Source organism: Hoplias malabaricus, chromosome 2 (assembly GCF_029633855.1).
Source record: "Hoplias malabaricus isolate fHopMal1 chromosome 2, fHopMal1.hap1, whole genome shotgun sequence".
Classification (NCBI taxonomy): Eukaryota; Metazoa; Chordata; class Actinopteri; order Characiformes; family Erythrinidae; genus Hoplias; species Hoplias malabaricus.
The window spans coordinates 46,974,894-46,994,100 of NC_089801.1; the positions used below are offsets into that span (position 1 = coordinate 46,974,894).

General features: G+C 39.3%; 1 protein-coding gene across 2 annotated transcripts in view; it reads right to left on the reverse strand.

The window, feature by feature from the left end:
- Positions 1 to 19,207, reverse strand: part of ncapd3 (non-SMC condensin II complex, subunit D3) — a 31,576-nt gene that overhangs the window by 6,803 nt on the left and 5,566 nt on the right. For both annotated transcript variants that reach the window (XM_066659937.1, XM_066659936.1), the window contains exons 8-26: positions 15,464 to 15,597; positions 15,028 to 15,100; positions 14,042 to 14,167; positions 12,189 to 12,450; positions 10,123 to 10,161; positions 9,878 to 10,015; positions 9,415 to 9,488; positions 9,174 to 9,308; positions 8,507 to 8,727; positions 8,212 to 8,403; positions 7,786 to 7,883; positions 6,601 to 6,710; positions 6,386 to 6,493; positions 4,305 to 4,413; positions 2,782 to 2,883; positions 2,089 to 2,327; positions 1,292 to 1,371; positions 1,006 to 1,143; positions 158 to 291 (exon numbers count right to left, since the gene is read on the reverse strand). In XM_066659937.1, the coding sequence (XP_066516034.1) occupies positions 158 to 291; positions 1,006 to 1,143; positions 1,292 to 1,371; positions 2,089 to 2,327; positions 2,782 to 2,883; positions 4,305 to 4,413; positions 6,386 to 6,493; positions 6,601 to 6,710; positions 7,786 to 7,883; positions 8,212 to 8,403; positions 8,507 to 8,727; positions 9,174 to 9,308; positions 9,415 to 9,488; positions 9,878 to 10,015; positions 10,123 to 10,161; positions 12,189 to 12,450; positions 14,042 to 14,167; positions 15,028 to 15,100; positions 15,464 to 15,597 (2,512 nt within the window). The remainder of the gene's footprint in view (positions 1 to 157; positions 292 to 1,005; positions 1,144 to 1,291; positions 1,372 to 2,088; positions 2,328 to 2,781; positions 2,884 to 4,304; positions 4,414 to 6,385; positions 6,494 to 6,600; positions 6,711 to 7,785; positions 7,884 to 8,211; positions 8,404 to 8,506; positions 8,728 to 9,173; positions 9,309 to 9,414; positions 9,489 to 9,877; positions 10,016 to 10,122; positions 10,162 to 12,188; positions 12,451 to 14,041; positions 14,168 to 15,027; positions 15,101 to 15,463; positions 15,598 to 19,207) is intronic.

A 19,207-nucleotide genomic window follows, 5' to 3' on the forward strand; every position in this document is an offset into this window, starting at 1 on the left:
GAAGGCAAGAGAGAAGTAGTAGGGTTTAAAAGTAGAAATAGAGTTGGCCTTTTGAACAAGTGGGGGAAGGGAGTTCCAGAGACGAGGTGCTAGCCTCATCTTTATCGTAATTATCATTTCTATTGTAGCATTTCCTACATCTACAACATACACTCACCAAGCACATCCTGGCTGATTCTGGTGATAATATTAAACCGCTGTTCATCTGTGAAGTTTTTCAGTAGAAACCTGTAGATTCTGAAACGTTTGCCTTGGTTCACCGACCCTTTGAGGGAGAACTTGCTCTTCTCACTGTCGGACCACACACAAAACATGGAATGCAAAGTTGGGGCAAATTACTAGAAAACAATGCAAATCAAATTCTAGTGATGCACAGTGATATAGCAATTATAGCAGTACTGAAAAATTAAAAAAAGGTTTTTAAAGATTACTGGCATTGGGCTGATACTTAAATTTGTCGAAAATATAAAGTATTTAATTGCTAACATAGATGTGACACTCTTGTTCTAAAAAATATAGATTAATGAATGATGGGGAAAAAATAATTGACTCAGATCCTTCCACTTCTAACAGTGTCGAGAAGCACAAAGGCACTATTATTTCTGTATTACATAATGTGAATGAGTTAATGTATTGCTGAAATTATACTGCTAAATGGTCCACTGTCCACTTTGGCTTCATGCCTTTAATTGAACTTTCTTGTATTTATTCATTTCTTATTTATAGTTTGTGTAGATCTGTTATATTTAACCTCAGTGCCCAGGGAGCAGTTGTGGGTTCAGTGCCTTGTTCAAGGGCACTTTGGGAACCGTGATTCCCTAAGAAATGATTCAATGCTGCCTTAAAATTCAGCCAAATAAAGATCTTAGTAGACAGCATAATGAGGTATCTAAGAACTGGGACAGCCTACGTGTCGGGAGCGCGCACACTGTAACGTAAAATATAGAATAAGAACATTTTATTTTATTTATTAAATGTCACTTAATGCCACTGTGATAAACCTACCTCTCAGTCTGGGAGAATTTGTTGTACTTCTTGTGCTTCTCGTATGAGTTGAAGTGAAAGATACACTCGATGAAGTGTTGAGAGAACATCAGGGGGTTCTTCTTCAGGAGCAAGTCCACCAGACAATATTCACAAAGACTAAAAAGCAGCAACAAAAAGTCAATTCAAGGACAGTGCCATTAGGTAGTCATGACAATGGCTTGAAACTACAAGGCTAATATAATTAATTTAGTAAAAACTGAAGGAATGTGCAGATGTATTGTGACTTCTAGAGCTGATGACTTACTCTGCAATATATGGGTCAGGGTCCACTAATGCAGCAACAAATCGATAGAACAGGGAACCCTTCCATTTGACAAACTCCTCCTGAAGTAGCACAGACACAGGCAATTTCAATCACAGTTAGCCTTGCTTCATGCTGGTTATATGCTTCTCTCAGAGTGAGGACTGAAGAGAGCAGCGCTGTGTTGTCTCAGTTGCAGCAGAAGAGTGAAAGTAAATATGTATAATATAAGATGCAAGCAGTGATTTTTAAAGTCTTTATAAAATGTTTTAAAAACATATTTTAATCACAACCCTATAATCTAAACACATTTGGTATTCAGCATGGTGAACATAATCTCATGTGCAGATGCTGCAGAGTATCCGATTTATTTACACACTTTTCTATGGAGACTGTAAAAGCCACATGAGCCTCCAATCTCGGTGAGCCTCCAAGTATCTGATATTCAATAATTGTAATGAGTGTCTATACACGTTTGGACATAATGCGCACTATACTTTAACTTGCTTTTCTTTAAGAAGCTTTAAAGCAACACGAGGTAGCATTTTTATCTTAAAATTACAACTTTAAATTCGTTTAGGTTCTTCACCGTCCCGTAATAGGGACTAGACTAGAGCCTCTGTCATTGCTACTTCAGGCTCAGCATTGTTGAAACTGCACTATGTAACTTCTGGAGGAGGGTAGGAAACCACCACTCTTCCTCCACCCCTTGATTTCAGGACAGTGCTGTAAAAATTTTATTAGATCCTGCAACTCTAGAGGGAGTTGTGTTTGTGTGTGTGTGTGTGTGTTCCCCAAACCTGCAGCAGGTTGGTGAGCATGATGAGTGTCTGCTCTCTGATGAGAGGCTCAGTGTCTCTGATGCAGGCTGAGATGTTGGGGATGTATCGGGTTAGTGTGTTGGGGTACCTCACACACAGGTCACACAGCACCACCACCACATTACTGCGCACCGCTATCTCCCGGCCCACCTCCAACTCCCGTGCAAATGCTGGCAGATATTGCACCATCAGCTCCTCATGCTGCAAACACAGCTTGCCTGTGGATGTTGTAAGAAAGAAGAAAGAAGTATTATGAAAAACTGATTTGTAATATCTCCTTTCTATTGCATGAGCCTACTAAGGATAATTATGAAGGAGCCACATGCAATTCAGTGCGAGAAAAAAAAAAAAAAAAAAAAAAAAAAAAAAAAAACTGTTAAAAATTGACTGAATTTGGCAGATTGAGTTTTGTTTTTGGCAGTCTAAAGCCTTCATCACTCCACTGTTCACTTAAACAATCCAGTCTTTGAAGGAACACTAGATTCACTGTGATGCTGACCTGTAATAGTCAGACTGGTACCTCTATCCTGTTGAGCAGCTGATAAACTGAATTAATAAGAATAAAATTCTTATTTTACAGCCTTCTATGGTGACCTTATCAGCACCATTATGGCTATGAATACCCTCAATGTACGGTTGGGCTGTGTGCAAAGCAAAATAGGTTTTGTATACCTAGAGTGATGACAGCATGCGCTCGCACCACAGTGGGCATAGAAGACGACTTGAACTGAGATAGAGGCTGACTGGCTGGTAGCTCTGCTCCTTCTTCAGATCCTGCAGGTAAATGAAATAAATGAAATTTCCTTGTAGTTGCTTAAAATAAAGTGCAACTCCGGCAGAAACTGTGAGTGTGTTGTGGTGGCTGCAAAACTTAAACGCTGACCATAGCACAGACTCAGACTTAGCAAAGCAGAAGCATATTATTCAGACATAAAATCTATGATTTTACAATGCTTGTTGGTTCCAATATTAAAGCTTTATTACACTGTGCATTAGTCTGTATGCTTGTAAGCTGGAGTGCACTGTGTAGGGCTGTACCATATTGTATCGTGCGCAATATTATCGCAATTCTTTTTCAAACGATAAAAAATCAATATCCTGATTATTGTGATATTTTTTGACTTGTTCATGTAATTGCATCATGCAGTTACACAACATGGCATGCCTATATTACATGAGTCATTTAGGCATAGTGAAGTATGGTGAAAATTTGTTTTGCATTCAAAGATTTTGTTCCAAAAGTGACTTCAGTCGTCTGGAGGTGGTTTGGAAATAAAATATCAATATTCTATATATATTTTATACAATGTCAGAATCTTAGTAAGTTTTACAAAATGCTTACAAATGCTTACACTTTTATTTGTTGCTCTTTCTGAATGTTTCAATTGTTAGGTTTGTACAAAAATAGTGCAATAGTGTGTTCTGGAAATTAATAAAAGTATTTTTCAGTGTTTTTTCATATTGCCAAATATATCGCTATCTCGCAAAAATACCCTGAGATATTGTGATATTATTTTATATCACCCACCCCTAGTACAGTAAGCATGGTGCTTATATATATATAAAAAAATCACTGATTCTTGTGTTTGTTCAGATTCTCCTTGATAGCATGAATTTGTTACACCAGCAGCACACATTATTTAAAATCATTATTTATTAACCGCTAAAACTAAGTACTGGATGATAACCTCAAAACCAACACATTCACACACAATATCACAGAAAATAGCTTTTTAAATCTCAATCTCTGGTGCCTAAAACTTGCACAGTAATTAGGAAATCTAATAACTTTCTTTTCTCCCCACATTTTATTGTTTCCAATCATTATTTTTACACCTGAATGTTTGGTGAGCAAATGGAGCAGGGCACACACTGCTTGACATAAAACTAAATCATGAGTACAGCCATTCAAGAGACTCTGAATTCCATTTTCATTGGCTCATTGCTGAAATTTATATATGAACTAGGGCATATTTCATATAAATAAATGTAAATGAGACACATATTTACCAGAGTGAATATGAAGCTAACTCAGTAACTGCACTCCAATCTACAGTTGTTTCCACATTGTACAAATGTTTTATGAATCAGTCAAAGAATGGATTTCACACTGCTGTGGTCAAATCTACGCTCATTTTTACACAAATGTGATGAATAAAGCTACAGCATAAATGCATGAATGGAAAGAAACCCACCAGGCTGCTCAGATGAGGTAAGCATGGATTGAACAAGGAGGAAAACCCTCTTCTGTACTTTGGCAGGGCAGTGTAGGGATGCCACACCCAGAGTATACAGGTACTTTATCTGAGAGAGAGAGAGAGAGAGAGAGAGAGAGAGAGAGAGAGAGAGAGAGAATTAGAGCTCACTTGATTGTAAATGACATACAATTGTACAATTAAATGATTTGATTAGTTTTATAATTGACAGCGATAGCTAGATTAGTGTTCATCTGCCCTTTCATATCTTTATCTGAGAATGTTTCAAGGTGGTGCTGAAAAACACTTGTCTTTTATGTAAAGTTCACACTGAATTATATAGCCCCATTTTTCCAGTTGGCGACTGTTGTCAAAACCCTCAGTTCAGAGGGGATTTGGCTTTCACTCTGCGCTCGATCAGTCGCTCTGTAGAAACTATTCAAAGACAAAGACAAGTGATTTTAAATTGGACCGCCAAATAGGCACAGTAGTTAAGTCCAGCTTTTTCCACCTGAGGCAGCTGGCAAAGGTGAAGCCATTTCTCACACATGAGCACTTTCAAACAGTAATCCATGCCTTCATCACATCCCGGCTGGATTACTGCATTGCACTGTATTTTGGAGTCAGGCAGTCCTCCCTCAGACGTCTCCAACTGGTACAAAATGCTGCTGCCCGACTCTTAACGGGATCACGTAAGAGGGAACATATAACTCCCATTCTGGCCTCTCTCCACTGGTTGCCTGTACATTTTAGAGTACACTTTAAGATTCTCTTATTTGTTTTTAAATCTTTAAATGGACTCGCCCCACCTTACCTCACTGAGCTGCTACATCCCCACGTCTCTGCTCGGTGCCTCAGGTCAGCTGATCAGCTGCTCCTGGAGGTGCCGAGGTCAAAACGTAAGCTCAGAGGAGATGGAGCCTTTTCAATTGCTGCGACAAAACTGTGGAATTTTAAAACTTATCTTAAAACCCATTTTTATTCCTTGGCTTTCAACCCAGCATGAGACATGTTTTGTTTTATTAGTTTTGTTTTTATTTAAGTTATTTATTTTTTCTTAGGCGGCACGGTGGCGCAGCAGGTAGTGTCGCAGTCACACAGCTCCAGGGGACTGGAGGTTGTGGGTTCGATTCCCGCTCCAGGTGACTGTCTGTGAGGAGTTGGTGTGTTCTCCCTGTGTCCGCATGGGTTTCCTCCGGGTGCTCCGGTTTCCTCCCACAGTCCAAAAACACACGTTGCAGGTGGATTGGCGACTCAAAAAGTGTCCATAGGTGTGAGTGTGTGAGTGAATGTGTGTGTCTGTGTTGCCATGTGAAGGACTGGCGTCCCCTCCAGGGTGTATTCCCTCCTTGCGCCCGATGATTCCAGGTAGGCTCTGGACCCCCCGCGACCCTAAATTGGATAAGCTGTTACAGATAATGGATGGATGGATTTTTTCTTATTGGTTATTTTATTTTATAAACATCTTTTGTACAGGACTTTGTTTCAGCTGTTGGTGTTTTTTAAAGTGCTCTATAAATAAAGTTGAGTTGAGTTGAATCCGAGAGCTCGCCGAGCGATCGCAGATGCCTGAAAAACACCCGACAAATATCCAGCAGATTTGAGCGTCTAACTCTGGTAGTGTGAAAGGTGCTGTGACTGGCAGTGAGTGTGGAGATGAGCTACAGCCAATAAGAACATGAGACATGGCCTGAGGGGAATGTCCTTTGTAATTACTCCACTGTATTGTCTGCACTCCCCAGGAGATTCCCCAGCAAAACTATATTACGGTTCAAGTTCAGTAGGCTTTATTACGATTCCGGCTATAAACTATTAAACAGTGAAACAAAACAGTTAGAAACATTCCTCCAAGACCAGGGTGCAACCCAGAACATGAAAGATTGTGTAACTTGTGATGCCGTGTTGGAAGACAAAAAACACCAAAAGATTATAAGAAAACAAGTTGCATAGCAACTGACATTTTGAAAATTGTGTAGTGAGTACATGGCATTAGCTGATATGAGACTCAATTTTTTCCACCTGTGGCCAGTGAAACTAAAATCATTTTTGGTCAGTAAATTATCTCATTGTTCATGTCTTACCAGCAACTCCTCGTTTAGCTGCTCGGCTCCTCTCGCATTTAAGAGAATGCTGGAGAGGTATTCCTCACACAGTGAGACCAGTTCTCCACAAAACTGATTCAGAAAGGTCTAAAACACACACACAGTCAGAATACAACTTGATTGAAATGTATAAGTCTCACAGCGTGTTATATTGTTATTTGGGTGTATATAGACAAAAAACAGTGTCCTGTTACCACAGTGTCCTTGGTGTTCTCTGATTGGCCCAGACAAAAGAGGGTGTCAACACTAGAACTGATCACCTCCAGCGGCAGATTGAATCCTTTCAGCCAACCCATCAGATCATCTAAACAAACAGACATGCAGAGTTATATATGCTATGTTTAATGTGTCTGGCCTCACTGGCAGGATTCTGCCTGTTGCATTCTGATTGGCTCTCTGTATATCTACGTATATGCACATCAGTGTATCGTTTTGTACTGGCTCTTACTGGTCTGACATGAATCATAAAGATTGCCTCCTTCTACATGTCATTGCATAGTAGCAGACTTGTGATTGGTCCTTTTGCATGTCAGTCAAGTTCTTTTTTCTGCAGTAGTAGGTGGTTCTTGGCTATGTTAAGTGGTGAAAGGCACCAAACTTTCCCTAGAGAGTCTGGCAATGCTATGTATATAAATAGTACATATGTTGGAGCTCGCATGGTTTTTTTATTAATGCATTTCTTAACAATAAGTGCCTTCCACTGTAGCTCAGGATGAATCATTATTCGACTGAGCCCTTCCTTAAATGTTACATTTGCTTCAGCAATATTACGGCAGTATATGGAAAAAAGTTAGGTCAGGTATGCTACATGATATGCTACATGGTATACCACTCAGTACTATAGTGGAGCTTCTGTTTGAAATGAAATCGAGCAGCTGTTCTCAAACTGTGGTACACGTACTACTAGTGGTACATGAAGCAGGAAGAGGTCCAAAAAAACACACGTTGGTAGGTGGATTGGCTGCTCAAAGTGTCCATAGATGTGAGTGTGTGAGTTTATGTGTGAGTGTGTGTCGCCCAGTGTTTCCAGGTAGGCTCTGGACCCACCACGACCCTGGACTGGATAAGCGGTTACAGACAATAAAAGAATTCATGAATTATTATTATTTAGTAGTATTAGTAGTAGTAGGCTCACACTAACTTCCCATATTCAGAGGGGAAGTTCATGTCCTGTTTATAGAATATCCAATGTGTTAAGTACTCCCAAATTAGACTCTGACCCAAGAAAATCATACATGTTCATATGGCACAAATCAGAATATCACCTGGGAGCAAAAAAAAATAATAATACTAAAAAAAAAAAAAAAAACCCACGGCATACGATTTGTTTTCTATACAGATTATACATTTATGTTTAATTCACAATCAAACACACTCACCAACAATCCGGCTTTTGGTATCATCTTTGATGCCGGCTGCAATGTGACCAATCACAGTTAGGATATGGCAAGTTGTTGCCACAGAGACCACTGGAGCACTAGTGAATATTGAAACAAAAATCACTCATTTGTTCAACCCTTTTATGTAATTCTATGTAAAATGAAGCTTCCTCAGGTTAAATAACATGTTTTGTTTATTTGAATATAGGGACTGATAGAGAACCCATTGTAACACATTTACTATTTGTGTTCATTTATTAATCAAATTAATGCCTAATGTGATGAATGAATGAATATAAATGTGGCCTATGCAAACATTTTAGCTCATTTAGAAATGAAAAATCCCCATTCCATGTTAGTTGCCACTTATTTTAACTTAGAAAATTAAGTAACCCAGTCCATCAGTGGACTCATGTGAGATCTCACCTAACGGTAGCATCCCAGGCATCTAGGATTGTGCTGTAGTTGATTTTGGATGAAGAGCCCGCCACTTTAGCTAACAGTAACCAAGCCCCCGGAGCATGATCACTCTTAGTGTGCCAGATTAGACTGTTCACAAATGCTGTGGAGAACTTCTGCTGCCTTGCCCACACACTGAATGCCTTGCTAAAGTAGCGCCTTCATAAAACAAGAAAAGAAAGAGTGTTTTAATACACGCCTTTAACAATAATTAAAATTGTTAAATAATTTAAAATCTTAAAATAATTTATGCGCATCTAACCCGAGGTCCTGACACTTGTCACATATCAGCCCCAGCAGGTCCCAGGCCAGTTTTTGTGCGGTGTTGTTGTGGCAATAACTGGCGTGACTTTTAATATGAGTGATAATAATGTAATTGAGGCATTCAAGAGCTTTTTCTTGCACAGAGCTCTCCGAGTCAACCACTGCAGGCACAACACCACGCAGCCAAGCTTCCTGCACATCAGAGTTGTCAGACAGCCCCTATTTTCTCACAAACACACCCAAACACACAGAAAGAGTAATAAAACAGTATAACATTAGATGTAAATATTATTTAATATTTTGAATGACAATTAGTCATTTCAGCAGTGTTAAAAAATATTTTTATACAATAGCCATTTTAGACACCTTGCTGCTTGGAACTATTAAAGAATTGTTCTAAAACTATTTTACATATGGCCACCCCAAGATAGGCCCTGCTCTATGGATACATAGATTGATTATACTTGAATTGACATAGATATTATACTTGGGGCATAATTTAAATCTCTTAAGGATTCTTCCGAACCTGGGTGATTCATTTCTATGGAGAACATATACATTAAACACCGCTCTGCTTTACATTAAACAGATAATGACTACAGAAATATCTGATTCAAGTTATTGCAAAAGAAATATGGAAGCTAAATACATGAGGATAAACTTACAGTGAGCAGGTCCATGAGACACTGCATAGCTTTCTTTTTCACAGACACTGAAGGGTCTCGACAGCGCTCAGAGAGAATGGCCAAATTCTCTGAACTGCATTGGATCACACCGTGCTTAAGTAGACTCATGATAGTCTGCACACACACACACACACACACACACACAATATAAATAAAAATTACATCATCATGTAAGATTTCCAAAATGCATGTTAATTTCCTACAGCAAGTGTGTTTTTACCTCAAGGGCACATTTCCTGACGTTTGTTTTGGGGTCACTGACACGTTGCTTGAACAGTGCCATGGTTTCTTGGTCTAAAGCATAAAATTAAAAAAGATTTTAAAAAGAAAAGACAGCAAAATAAATAAATACATAAAACACATGTCTCAAATTTGACATCATGTGATGCTCCTACTCAAAGCTGGAATAATGATGCTTCTTAAAATAGATTTGGAAAGAGTCATAAATGGCATTTGTGATCCAAAACTAATCATTCACCATCAGCACCTGACCTCTGAATATGCTGAATATCTCCATAGTAATCTGTGTGAAGCCTTCCTAAAAGGGTAAAAGCTGTTACTGCAGCAAAAGGGGCATAATAACAAATGTTGGATGAGAAATTGCCTAGACATGCAGAGTAGTTGTCTAGCTTAGTATGTTCAGTATAAGGACCACTCTTGATAGTGATGGGTTTTTAACATACACTCTAAGGACGTGTTATTTTGGCAGATGCCAGTCCCACTGTTGCGGCTGGCTGCTGCCAGGCTTTTATGTTTGCTCAGCTCGATTGTCCGAAACGTCATGGCTGTTTTCTGAGCCATCTCCGTTCTTTTCAGAGTTTCTGGGAAAAAAAAAAGAAATTATTTAAAAAAAATACATCATAATCAGGAAATAATTCATAATGACATAAAACAGGCAAAGTTAGAACAACAGAGACATTATGCTTACGCTCTGATCGTCCAGTCTCCAGCAGAGTCTGTGCACCAGCTGAGAGGGTAAAAATATAACAGAATACCAGTCAACATTATATCATTTGAAAACGATCGAGTGCATTTTTGTGCAGCTATCTAAAATTAACCAATAGTCGTTAACCGATATGCTCCTATGCTCAGGCTGTTTCAATGACAAACACCACAAAAACAAAATGTCTGACCACCCTCTTAAATCTAAATATAATTTATAAGCAAGGAGAAAACGTATTATCTGTAATACGTGTTATATAAAAACTGTTTAAGGACTACTGTAAATGAAATTACACTTTATATAATAACAACCAAAAGCTCAGCCAAAATGTACATGTAAATAAAAGTAAACTTCACACAAAGGGCTTGGCAATTAATTGAATTAATCAACATTCAGATCTTGTCTATACTGATTATTTTTATTCTGTTGTGTCCCCACTGTGTGTTCATGTACTGCCCCTTTGAAACCACGCTACCAAGCTGTGGTCATGTGATTCTGCTCCATCTGCCTCATGGAAGCAACCTAAACTCTGAAGCCGACTGAGCGACTTGAGCAGCTCGTACTAAGAAAAAACACAGCGTCTATGGTTTGGACGTGCTTTGTTTTGACTATAATTTAGACAACACTGAACAAGTCAAATGTAAACGCTGAGAAAAAACAGTTTCAGTGACCAAAGCACAATCACACACCAAATATAAACAGTGCTCAAAAAAAAGAGAGGAACAAGGTCCTAGTGACATTAACAAGCAATATCCCAGCTTTAATACTGGAGCTTATTTACAGTACAAGCCTTGTCACTGAAGTCAAAAATACAAAAATAATATAATCGTTGATTAATTGTAATCATGGTAAAATGTAAGATTAATGGTGATATTGATTTCTGCTCATATCTCCCTGCACTATTCAGAGATCAAAAATCATTGTATTAATTTTCTACATTTTCTGTGAAGTGAATAGTATGTTTTATGTTATTCTATTATGCAAACAGAACTGTACAATAGTGTATTTTCCTTTTTTCCTTCTAAACGTCTGTCAGAAATTAAACTTCAAATTGCTTCCTCCTCCAGTAAGTATTTGTGCACATGTGGCTTACACACTAATGACACTTTCTTAGTTGTACTATGTTAAGGCAGTGACTTAAGCACAAATGTAGTGCAAAATCTTGGGCTTATGTAGCTATTGAGATGATCCTGAGAGGGGAAAAAACCAGGAGAAGAGAGGAAAGAAAAATATAATAACTGCATATTTCATTCACATTTTACTGGCAAACAAAGACTGGACTAAACAAACTCAAAATGTGAGTTTAAAAGACACCATATTTTGACCATGAATTAAGGACACATTGCAATAATGTGAGAAGACAAATAAGCAACAGATTTAATGAACATTAATGTGTCAGCTTCAGAAGGCAAAATGTTATGCCAAGTGTCCTGTGCATAATTCACATACTCTTTGTTGGATTGTTAGACACTGCAAAGCCAGGCATACACTCTGTGATATTAGCTCAATATTAAGCCTGATATGGTCGCAGCCGACTGGATTTCAGGATTGGCCCAAATTTTCGCTTGATTGGCTGATGTTTGACATGCAGTATGAGAAGGGTAGCGACCCCCAATTAAGTGCCCAAACGAGCTCCGATTGACCAGTCGGGCGATTGGATGGATTTCCGACATGTCCGAAATTTTGGTTGCTTGACTCATTGTGTCAGCAGTCTTGTCAGCAGGTATCAACAAGTAACACGTTGTCTGGACGGAGTACTTGGAAGCTAGGCTAGTGGAGCTTTGGCAAGCAGGATTCTTGCTTATATCGTCTGTCATTAACCTCCTACCATGACAGACATGCACTTGAAAAATGATGGCAGGAAATAGCTGGTGTTCATAAGTTTAAGTTGCCTGGCTTAAGATTTGGTATTTTTGCTCGTGGGCTTCCCTACAGTTGCAAAGTGTAATTCACTTTTACTGCACTTTCCTTAAATCAATCACTGCATTAAGATGAGATTTACAGTTTTAAAGTCGTAGTAATTAAACGATTAAAAGAGTGGAACATTTTACTTGTAGAGGATGTAGAGAAGAGCTCATGAATAAACTTGGTTGCGTTGTGTGAGGGCAGTTCCAGACACTGAGCGAGGCAGTGAAGGGCATGGCCTCTGACAGTTGGAGAGACATCAGAGCGACGACCAAACACTATGTTTTGTACCAGAAAACGATGGGATAGACACAAGGCTAGCTCAGAGTTCACGGAGTCATCCACCTCGCGCTCGTCCAATCCCAGCAGCACTATGGCCACATCCAGAGCAAACATACGGAACGCCACCTGCACACAAACACGGAGTGTGAGGAAATAAACAATGCCCACCCATGTGTGACAAGCAAAGGTCAATCAGTATCACCTGGGGTGTTTCACAAATCAGGATGTCTTGGTTAGCCACAATCTAAATGATGTCCCATATGACTGACCCTTTTCTTCAATCACACAGGAATGGGGAAAAAAGAAAAATCTCGTTTGTGAAGTACATGCTTACAGAAGTCGTCGGCCCACTGTGTATGTTTTTTACATAAAAATTAACATCACCATTATTTTATCCAGTCATGCTATTCTGTTCTTTGGCTTTCATACAAGTCTTTTTTTGGTTAAAAACCTATACACAATTTAAATCTCAGCCATGTACAAGCATTCATTTTCCCCCCTCCACCCTAAAAGATGCAGAGCTTCTGAACGTAAACAAACCAGAAAACAGAGTTTCCCCACAATTTTAGATGAGTTGTGATTGCACTGTTGTTCTATTATATTGTCATTATTTCAGTGGCACAAATGGTATTAAAATTACAAAAATATCGTTTATCACAAATCTTTCTGGAACAATATATTTTCCACAAAAAATGGCTATTCTGACTAGTATTGTTACAAAATTATGACTTTTGATACGATACCTGCCTAAATATCTTAATACTGGTACTGAAACTATACCAATCAGAAGTAATTGGTAAAAAAAACATTCTCTAAAGCTGAGGATGGTCAGCAAAAGCACTGGTATCTGCTTGTTAAATGTGATGCCACACGTGACATTTCACCATTTCTGGGTCCAGTCGTGCCTTCAACCCTATGACTTAACAAATCATATGACTTGTTTACTGTTTGAATGCAAATGTGTCTTTGGCAGCATTTTTTGCACATTCGCAGCTCATTCTGATGTGTGCGAGATGCCGTGCAGACCGACTGTGCTGCTCCGAGGGAGCTGAGAAGCCGCAACGAGAGCTGTCTCTCCCGCTCATGATCAGTCCCGGTGTTCTAATGAGTTGTGCTAACAGCAATTCTTTTCTATAAAAAGTAGCTAAGGTTTGTACAGAAAGTCGCTGGTGCTAGTCAGGTTTTTTGTTTTTTAAATAACTTCCTAGAAGGTCTGAAAAGTCTAAAACTTGCAGCAAAATCATTAAGGGAGAGAGAGGAGGCAAAGCACTGCGGGCGCACACTGCCCCCCCTGTGGCACTCGTTGGAAATACCTCCTTCTTAAAGTACCGGTACTCACTACATGAGGTATTGTACCGTTTTAATGACAAAGTACTGAGATACCGATTAAAGAGAAGTATGTGCTTCCACAAAGACATGATGTCAACTACTACCTATTTTTGCTCTGCTGTCAATAAAGCATGACTGGACAACCTACTGCCCTGGAGGAGAGCAGAGAGCCAAGGTCTGTCACGCCAGCTGACAGATGACCATGCTGGCTGGCATAGTGTTGTGTGGTGGGGAGTAGGGTGAGGCCAATTCACACACACACACAGAGTGTAAAGCCAAATATGGTCAAAACCGTTGGGTGAGCTGGGAGTCATTTACTGCTAGTTTTGACTCCCAAAAAATCCCAAAATGTGGCAAAAATGCAGAGCAGGGAACTTTGACTACTCACTCTGGTGTTCTGGGAGTAGTTATATAGCCACTTGATAAAAGAAGCATAGTCCTGGCTTGGCATTTTAGATGTTAGCTTTCCAACAGCCTGAGCTCCACTAGCACGATATTCTGCCTTTTCAACCATCTGAAATATACAACAACAAATACACACATAGTAGCCTTGAGATGATAAGCAACATATTCAAATTTTGAGATCATTTTAAAAACTGGTAATATTTCCAAAGTTATCCTTCTTTTATACATTCCAATTTGTAGCCAAAAAGACGCACTGTTCATTTATGAAGAACTCATTGTGCAAGTGAATGTAGCTCTGTTCTGTCAAAGAGAGAATTTTTTGCAACACAATGAAGACTAGGGGTGGGCGATATGGCCATAAAATAATATCACGATATTTCAGGGTATTTTCATGATAACGATATCCCTGGCGATATGACAAAACAATGAAAAATACTTTTATTAATTTCAAGAACACACTATTGCAACAAAAAATGTTATATTAATATAATTATATTAAATATATGTAATATATATTAAAAATATTAAATGATTTTATTTATTAAAAAGTTTATTTTACTACAAATTTAATTTCTGTACTTCACTGTGCCTAAACGACTCATGTAAAGAACATATGCCATATTATGGCTAATTGCATAACATCGTCAAGTAAACATTAAAATATAACAATATCACGACATTGACTTTTTAAAATCATTTTAAAAATTTTTTACTGACTTCTTTTTGTTGCAGGTATATTGCATGAAAAGACCCGTAACCATAAAGCCTGCCTTTATATAGTCACTGTTTTTCAGCCATACAAACTGATAACTCACAATGATTGGTAAAAACATCGTATAACAGATTTAGCTGCTCAAATTTAATTGCAGTCTCCTCTCCCAGCTTCTAGTCACATGTCCTTGTTCAAGTAATGTCTACATAAACCTTATTTGATGATTAAAAAGTGACAAAGCATCTTTTCTAATGTACCTGGTGGCAGATGTGTTGTAAAAGGATCCTGAGGAGTGGCAATGTGGCTTCTCTTTGCTCTTCCACAACATGACTGTAAAATACAAAAAGAGTTTTCTAGTTTTCTGGGCAGGCATATTCGGAAAAGGGAACATTTTAAAATGAATAAGAGACAGTGCTGTCTAAACAAAGTTTTAAGTTAAGAGAAAATTAAATTTACTCAATAACACACAGCTGGTGAGCTGCCTGTAGAGGAATTCGATCAATATAAAACAACTAAGCACACATGGCCTGTGCCATTACAATCAAAGTTGTGGACTATAATTAAAAAAATTCAGAGAAATAAAAATATTTTTTAAAGGAGTTAAGTGTAAATCTGAAAAAAGTCAATATAAATTAAATAAATACATTTTGTGAGAAAAAAAATTTTAAAAAAAGGAGAAAAAAAAAGGCTCACCTGATAAAGAGAACAGCCTGATCTCTGGCTTTATATACAGATTGTGAAGGTGCTAACAGACATGGCTTGGCTCTGTCCTCTTTCCTCATCATCAGAATCACATACAGCAGCCGGTGGAAAACACGACGGCGACACTGAAAAGCACCACATAACAGTCTGAAACAGCATTATACTGTACACAATAATCCTTTAGCGCTGCTCCCTGGTTAGACACACTAACCCTTATAGGCTAAGTAAATTAAACTAATAAATTAAATTATTATAATTAATTGCAATTATTGTTTATTGTTTAGTTAGGATACTCATTCTAATGTTAAGGGGAAAAAGCGAAAATCACGAAATCAATTGTTTGAAACATGGACTTAACTAAAGGAAAACAACATTCTACATTGTGCTGTAAATGCCATTAGCGTAATATGTTTTCCTGGAAAAAGTGTCAACACTCTTTGCTCTGTGAAAAGATGCATTAACAACATGAGAAATTACCTAATCACTAAACCTACAGTATATGGTATAGAGAAAGTTTTTGCCTCCTTTCTCTATCCATTCCTCAAAGGACAAGCAATTCAATGCAGCAGGTTGTGGTCCCCATTATGCGCAAACCTCTGGTACTGCTATATTCACTGCAAGATGGATTTTATGGAATCACTGCTTATACATTATTTGGCCAAATTATTGGGACACCCACACATAACATCTACAAGAGCGTTATGACATCACTTTTATGACATATTGGCCCCTCCTTTGCAGCAATACTCAAACACAGCTTCCACTCTTCTGGGAATACTTTCTACCAGAATTTGGACTGTGTGGGATTTTTTTGGCTCATTCATGCCACAGAGTTTACCACATTTGTGAGGTAAATCATCGTTTGATGAGAAGGACTCTCTGTTCGAATTCATTTCATTTGCGTTTGATGATGTTGAGGTCAGGGCTCTATGCAGGCCAGTCCAAATCAAACTCACCCAACCATGCCTTTATTAACCTTGTTTTGTGCACTGGGGCAAAGTCATGGAGGAAAACAGTAAAGGGCCTTCCCAAACGTGTTCCTACAAAGTTGGAAGCATAACATTGTCCAAAATGTCTTGGTATGCTGAGGCATTAAGGTTTTTCTTCACAGGAACAGCTGGAATAACTCTGCAGTTATTAAGTCAGCAAGACATTGGCGACATTTACGCACTTCAGCCCTCTGCTACACCTCTCTGTAAAATTATGTTGTCTGCCACTTTGTGGCTGAGTTGCTGTGGTTTCTAAATGCTTCCACTTTTCAACACTTTTTGTAATACTAGAGTGAATCACGAAATATCTTGGAGCAAAGAAGTTTAAAGAACTGACTTTTTGCAAAGGTGGCATCCTATTGGAGTGGGGTGATTTGTGTCAAGATGGCGCCGGTGTGTGTGGCTGGCCGTCTGCTGCTCTCACTTTGCCTTGTGTTGTTGGTGTTGCTAAGCTTTGGCACTTCACATGTGAAGTCTCTACTGGTGTATGATCGCCCATTTCTACTGGATCTCAGATATAATATCTGTGATGTAGGTGTTTTTAATCACAGTGGACAGAATCCTCTGCCCCCGCACCTATCGGGTATTCCGAATCACTTGCGCCGGGCCTCGGCCCAAACAAAAAAGTGGCCGCCGTGGTAAACGTGGCGGTCGGCTAGTGAAACTAAAGGTCTGCCTCTCACAATCGTCATCCAGTCCCCAGCCACGACATGGATTATCCCCCCCATTCGTTGTGTCCTGGCGTTTCCTGGAGCCCATCGGCATCTCCCTGTTACCTGTCATCAGCCTGGATGAGGGATCCCGTCCCCACCGCCCCTGCTTTTCCCGGCTCCGCGAGCGTGGGGTGAATCCCCACAACCTGAGGATGCCGCTTCGTGCTCCTAATTTGAATAAAGCACGGGCCTCAGCTCCTGCCAGGATCGGCCTTGTGAACGCCAGATCACTGGCAAATAAAACTTTTATCCTGAGGAACTTCTTCTCTTCCCAAAGCCTGGATTTTCTTTTTGTGACAGAGACTTGGATTGGTGCTGGTGAGTACAGTGATCTCGTCGAACTTCTGCCGGCTGGCTGTGGTTATTTTAATACCCTGCGGACGTCAGGCCGAGGATTTAAAAATAATTTTAAATGTAAACAGCGCACTGTATCACCCTCATTTTCCAGGTTTGAAGTCACTTTATTTGAGGTGGGCCGCTCTGACCCGGTGCTGTGTGCTGTCATCTATCGACCCCCTAAATACAATAAGAATTTCATAAATGACTTTTCTGATTTTTTGGCGGGACATATGCTGAACTATGATCGCATCCTTATCGTCGGGGATTTTAACATTCACGTCTGCTGTCCAGATAAACCGCTGGTGACTTTGTAAACATCATTGACTCTTTTAATTTAGTGCAGTATGTGTCCGGGCCCAGACATGAACATGGACATACCTTAGACCTTGTTCTGTCTTATGGGTTGTCTGTGTTCAATTTAGAGATTCATGATAGTGGGTTTTCTGATCACATGCCTGTTTTATTTGATGTTGTTTTATCCTGTGCTGCTTTTAAACCTTGCGCTCCTGCTCGGCTTGGTCAGAGTTTTAACTCTTTCACTGCCGGTCAGTTCACCTGCGCTTTCGACCAGCTTTGTTCTCCTCCTGACTCAGCCTCTGTTAATACGGAGGAGCTCAGCTCCTTGTTTCACTCCTCCTGCCAAACCATACTGGACTCAGTGGCTCCATTAAGAACTAAACAGCCCAAAGTTAAACCTGAGCCCTGGTTCAATGACCGAGCGCGTGCAGCAAAGCAGAAGTGTCGCAGAGCTGAACGCCGATGGAAAAAGGATAAGCTGCAGGTTTCATTTCAAATGTTAAAAGACTGCTGGCGTTCTTACCAGAGCACTATCAAAGAGGTTAAGAGAGAACACTTGTCAAATATTATTATGGCAAATTGTCATAAGCCACATGTGTTATTTAAAACCATTGATTCTGTTCTTAAGGCCCCTCAGCCTGTCTGTTTGGAAGCATCTCCTGACATGTGTAATGACTTTCTGCACTTTTTTATTGATAAGATTGTTACTGCAAGAGCTCTTATCACAGCTCCTGCTGTTGACCCCTCTGACTCTGCCTCTTACTTGGCTGTATTTGATAGGTTTGAGCCGATGAGTCTGTCGCACTTGGAGGATGTGGTGGGCCATTTAAAGCCCTCAGGTTCTCCTTGTGATGTTTTGCCTCCTCACTTTCTAAAAGAGATTTTTCATAGTATAGGGCAGCAGGTTCTGGCCATTATTAACAACAGCCTGTCTTCTGGTGTTGTTCCTGTGAGTTTTAAACATGCTGTAGTACAACACTTGCTCAAGAAACCTGGCCTCGACCATACTGTATTGTATCCATTTCCAAACGGCCTTTTATTTAAAAGATCTTTTGAAAGAAAGTTGTTTATGCTCAACTGAAATTATTTTTGGATGAGCATAATATTCTGGAGGTTTTTCAGTCTGGTTTTAAAACCTTGTATAGTAATCAAATCAAATCAAATCAAATTTATTTATATAGCGCTTTTCACAACTGATGTTGTCACAAAGCAGCTTCACAGAATTCCAGTAAGACAAAGATTAGACATGAAATGTAAAAACAAATGTAAAACCCTCAAGTGAGCAAGCCAGTACAGAGTCAGCGTTGCTCAGGGTGTTCAATGATATTCTCCTGGCCAATCATTCTGGGGACCATGCAATTCTTGTCCTGCTGGATCTAACTGCTGCTTTTGACACA